Raw genomic sequence first — 5295 nt, 5'->3', positions numbered from 1 at the left:
AAAAAAAAAAAAAACAAAAAACAAACAAAAAAAAAAAACAACAACATACTCATAGTCCCACAAAGTTGGACTTTAAAATCTTAACAGCATAAACAAAGCACCTACTATCATCAGAGAAGTCTTTGGACAACGTGGAAAGAAGTATGTTTGAGAATATTAAGGAGAATTTCAAAAGATATTCTTAAGCTTCTATTAACTAGTTAACCTCAAAGCACTAAACAGAGTACCACCACCTTTTGCAGGTGTGACCCCTAAATAGACAATTCACATGCAAACTTTGAATAGATGTAGAGCCATAAAAGCCAGTTTCTTTAGGTGGGGAAAAAAGCCACAGAGATGGCCAGCAGAAACTTTTCTGAGAAAAAAAAAAAAAAAATTCTTTATTCTGAACTGGACCCATTAGGAAAATAAAACTAGTTCATCAGATATAACTAAACTGATAAAGATTTCAGACAGCTGAAATCCAAATGGCTATAAAATAGCAGCACTATAGATCAGGTAAGAGAAGACAAACAATTTCATCAACAACATGCTAATGTGATGACCTCTATGTATATAATTCTGTATATGCTAGTAACTAACACCTCTCTAGAAGAAAATTCAGTCACAAGTTATTATTTCTAGTCATATGTGTCCTCACTGCTGCACAGTGAGGTGGATTGAGAACTGGCTGAAAGGCAGAGCTCAGAGGGTTGTCATCAGTGGTATGAAGTCTAGTTGGAGGCCTGTGGCTAGTGGAGTTCCCCAGAGCTCAGTACTGGGTCCCATCCTGTTCAACTTACTCATCAATGACCTGGATGAGGGGACAGAGTGCCTCCTCAGCAAGTTTGCTGATGACACCAGGCTGGGAGGAGTGGCTGACACACCTGAGGGCTGTGCTGCCATTCAGAGAGACCTGGCCAGGCTGGAGAGCTGGAAGGAGAGGAACCTCCTGAGGTTCAACAAGGGCAAGTGCAGACTCCTGCACCTAGGGAAAGATAACCCTAAGCACCAGTACAAGCTGGGGGCTGACCTGCTGGAGAGCAGCTCTGCAGAGAAGGTCCTGGGAGTGCTGGTGGATGACAAGCTGACCATGAGCCAGCAATGTGCCCTTGTGGCCAGGAAGGCCAATGGTATCCTGAGGTGCATTAGGAAAACTGTTGCCAGCAGGTCGAGGGAGGTGATCCTGGCCCTCTACTCAGCCCTGAGGAGGCCTCATCTCGAGTACTGTGTCCAGTTCTGGGCTTCCCAGTACAAGAGAGACATGGAGCTATTGGAGAGAGTCCAGCGTAGGGCTATGAAGACGATCAGAGGGCTAGAGCATCTGCCCTATGAGGAAGAGGCAAGAGCTGGGTCTGTTTAGCCTGGAGGAGAGAAGACTCAGGGGGGATCTTATCAATGTGTATAAGTATCTGAAGGGAGGGTGTCAAGGGGATGGGGACAAACTTTTCAGTTGTCCTGTGTGACAGGACAAGAAGCAATGGGCACGAATTGAACCACAGGAAGTTCTGCCTGAATATGAGGAGCAATATCTTCACTGTGAGAGTGACAGAGCACTAGAAACAGGTTGCCCAGAGAGGTTGTGGAGTCTCCTCCTCTGAAGATCTTCAAGGCCTGCCTGGATGCAACCCTGTCTAACACGCTCTTGGTGACCCTGCTGAGCGAGGAGGTTGGACTAGATGATCTCCAGAGATCCCTTCCAATCTTACTGATTCTATGATTTGAAGTTGACTCCCAGATGTGTGTTTCTAAAAGCCATTTCTATCACTCTACCAGGTTCAAAAAAGCGCACATTTGTAACACACTAACCTGTAAGTACCAACTTCTGTTCTTCACTTTAGACTGTTTCAAAAATAACCCAGGAAATGACACACCCAAGGAATAAATCTTTAGATGCATTCACTTTACAGATAGCTACAAATTTGTGATAAGTACCACAAACTGGTACTTATCACTTAGAGCTAATGCATCCACTATAGAAATACGAAGAGTCTTTCTTTACTTCTGTATGATCGAAGTGGTGAGGGGGAACAAGTTGAGTGGAGAATAACCGCATGCTCCTTCCAATAGCTGCAACAGAAGGGCTGGTAGTTTCAACTAGCGACAGCTGACAAGTATTTGAGAAAGACTATTTTCATTTAAATCACCTCAAGACAGATCATATAGTCAAGAAGTAAAGGATTTCTTGTTACTTTTTGCCCTAGAGTAAATAGGGTGGCAGGAGAGGAGAAATGGAAGCTTTATGGGAAGTTACAGAGACTTGCAGTCTGCTGACCAAAACTAAGCAGCATTACTTTTAAATTAACTTGCTTTAATTCACAGAAGACAAGACCAGGAAGACCTTGCTTAGTCAGTGCGAAAGCTAAGCAAAGCAATTCAGATTCATTTCTCACAAATTCAGGCTCAGATAGAATTAAGTATCAACAGGACTTTTTCTGACAGGCAAGTCGGGCAGCAGGGACGGCCATGTGTTTCAGGCTGTATGCAAGCTTAGGATGCAGCCTCTAACTTTTTTACGTTATCAAGATTCTCTCAACATCATTAAAGCCTGGGACAATCTGGGACAACTGTAGAAGTAAGAAGGGAAAGGGAGGCAAGACTCTGCTCATATCACACAAACCAACCAGTCACTGAGTGCTGCCATCTTAACCCTTCACACTTATGATAAAGATAATTCCTGCATCACCTGGCCAGCTGCTCCCTACATGAGCTATTTTTAAAACTTCTAGAAAGGACTGCCCAAAAACCGTGAAAACAAAGTGGCAAGAGAGGATGTGCTACATTTTAAACATAGATGACTAAACGATCAGTTTTCCTCTTTGACAGGTTATTGGATGCACACAGCCTGAGATCTGGCAGCTTAGTTGCTGGAGATAATCAAGTAGTACCTCCCACCATGCTTAAGTCATTAGCCTGCTTGCAGTAACTGGCACAAAGCAGAAAGTCTCCTTCAAATAAATGGCAAACACACACCTCCCACCTGCCACTGTTAAAAAGCAATGCTATAGGCCAAATTAGGCAGGAGAGGAAGCCATGTCTGCTCTGCATAACTCTATTTATGGACATCATGCAGAGCAAAATACTTCAAACTGTTCACATTGGTGCTGTGAAATGTTAGTCTTTCACCCTACGCAGAGGCCAACAGAGATCTCTGTAAAGAATATAGTAACATAAAATGCTACTGAAAGTTGTTATGAAGAACAACAGAAAATGGAGAGATATGAGTATTACCTCCCATCTCTCGGTCGAGTGGAGGGTCATCATCTGCCATGGAGAAGTCCAGAGATGCTCCTGCTATTTCTACCATATCTTCATCACTAGTGCTGCTTTGGTAACTCCCTCGTCGATAACCTTTCTGATCCATGGCTAGAGCATCCAAACCTGGAGTAAAAGGAAATACTTTAGAAGACTTATCTTCTAAACTGACTGGACTGATACCAACTTGACATTTCGTCCTGACAGAACAGGAGGCAGTACTGCCCCTCTGATCAGAAGGGAAAATGCAACAATGCCACCCAAAATTTCAGCTAGAACAAGTAACTGCTTGGGACAAAATTGGATGTTCATGATTCCAAGCTGAGTTCTTGCAATGCATTTCATATTGCCACATGCCAGAAACAAACATCAAGTCACATTATGGCATTTAAAATTACTTGGAAAGACATACAAACATAGCAGTATTAAGATATCCACGTTCTTTGAAAAAGAACAGGTTTAAGAATTTTTGTATGCCTATGCCAAGCCTCACCAAGAGAAACCATTCCACAGAAAGGGATCATACAGACACATCCTTTAGTAAGTCCACTGCCCGCTGGAAAAGGTGGCCTCAGCTTTTGGCCTGCAGATGTGAACTATCCAAGCCATCACTTTTCCCAGGAGCAGTTCAGAAACAATCAGGGGCTTTCCAGTTTGCATATGCACAGTAGCAAAGTGCATAGCAAAAACTGCAGCAGGCATGATACTTCCTGGAACCAGATATGCATCCCAAGCAGCCTGTGCAAGTGCAGTAAATCCCTTAACTTTGAAGATCAGCACACCCATGACAGATCCAGCATAGAGGGCTGGGAAGGGCTCTCAACATGGAGCCATCTCCCATGCCTAGATTCTGTTGCCTGCATAGCTAGGAAGTTCATGCCTCCTAAAGCAGTGCAGCCTAGAAATGTTTGCCCCATGTTTTGCAGGATTTGAGCTCCTGATATTATAGCCAGCAGGATTATAAACCTCCTGCTATGAAAAATCAGTTAGACGGAAAATAGTAGCACTTGAAATAGGCCTAAAATGGATTTTGAAACAAAGTAAGCCACCTGCCACACATGAGACAGGTTTAATCAAGGCAGCAAGGCTGACACACAGCAAGCAAGAGAACTCCCAAATAAAAGAGATAACAGGCATTTCAGGGGACCATAGCTTACATTTACTGTGCCATGTCACTTGCCACTACCTTCAGAGCCTCCACTCCTCCAGATGGCAGTTCTGATGGAGACAGTATGATCACTTTGAAAACTGTGATACAAAGTTCAATGTCTGATTATAACATAAAAGTTAACACTAATGTCTGCAAATACATTTTTGAACACAAAAGTGACCAAAACACTTCACATAATGTTTTCCTCTATAGGAAAACAAATATTTAAGTTCTTCAACCAAACAGCCGGGCAGATGTTGTTGCCAGTCCACTCTCCATCATCTTTGAAAGGTCTTGGAGAGCTGGAGAGGTGCCTGAGGACTCGAAGAAAGCCAGTGTCACTCCAGCCTTCAAAAAGGGCAAGAAGGAGGACCCAGGCAACTATAGGCCAGTCAGCCTCACCTCCATCCCTGGAAAGGTGATGGAACAGCTCATTCTGGATGTCATCTCCAAGCATATGGAGGAAAAGAAGTTGGCCAGCAGTAGTCAGCATGGAGGGGAAATCCTGCTTAACCAATCTGATAGCCTTCTAGAATGGAATGACTGGCTGGGTAGATGAGGGGAGAGCAGTGGAGGCTGGGTACCTTGACTTCAGCAAGGCTTTTGACACTGGCTCCCATAACATCCTCCTAGGTAAGCTCAGGAAGCGTGGGTTAGACGAGTGGACAGTGAGGTGGACTGAGAACTGGCTGAAAGGCAGAGCTCAGAGGGTTGTCATCAGTGGTGTGGAGTCTAGTTGGAGGCCTGTGGCTAGTGGAGTTCCCCAGAGCTCAGTACTGGGTCCCATCCTGTTCAACTTACTCATCAACGACCTGGATGAGGGGACAGAGTGCCTCCTCAGCAAGTTTGCTGATGATACCAGGCTGGGAGGAGTGGCTGACACACCTGAGGGCTGTGCTGCCATTCAGAGA

At 44.3% G+C, this 5295-nt stretch overlaps 1 protein-coding gene across 10 annotated transcripts in view; it reads right to left on the bottom strand.

The window, feature by feature from the left end:
• Positions 1–5295, bottom strand: part of LOC146584741 (H(+)/Cl(-) exchange transporter 5) — a 54152-nt gene that overhangs the window by 29424 nt on the left and 19433 nt on the right. For all 10 annotated transcript variants that reach the window (XM_085324370.1, XM_085324377.1, XM_085324368.1 and 7 more), the window contains one exon: positions 3211–3360. In XM_085324370.1, coding sequence (XP_085180496.1) covers positions 3211–3343 — 133 coding nt within the window. In that variant the 5' untranslated portion in view covers positions 3344–3360. The remainder of the gene's footprint in view (positions 1–3210; positions 3361–5295) is intronic.

This window comes from Rhea americana, unplaced genomic scaffold, assembly GCF_003343005.1.
Source record: "Rhea americana isolate MKP2758 unplaced genomic scaffold, rheAme1 scaffold_90, whole genome shotgun sequence".
Classification (NCBI taxonomy): domain Eukaryota; kingdom Metazoa; phylum Chordata; class Aves; order Rheiformes; family Rheidae; genus Rhea; species Rhea americana.
The sequence above is the reverse complement of the archived record's forward strand: the minus strand, read 5'-3'. Positions and strand labels throughout refer to the sequence as shown.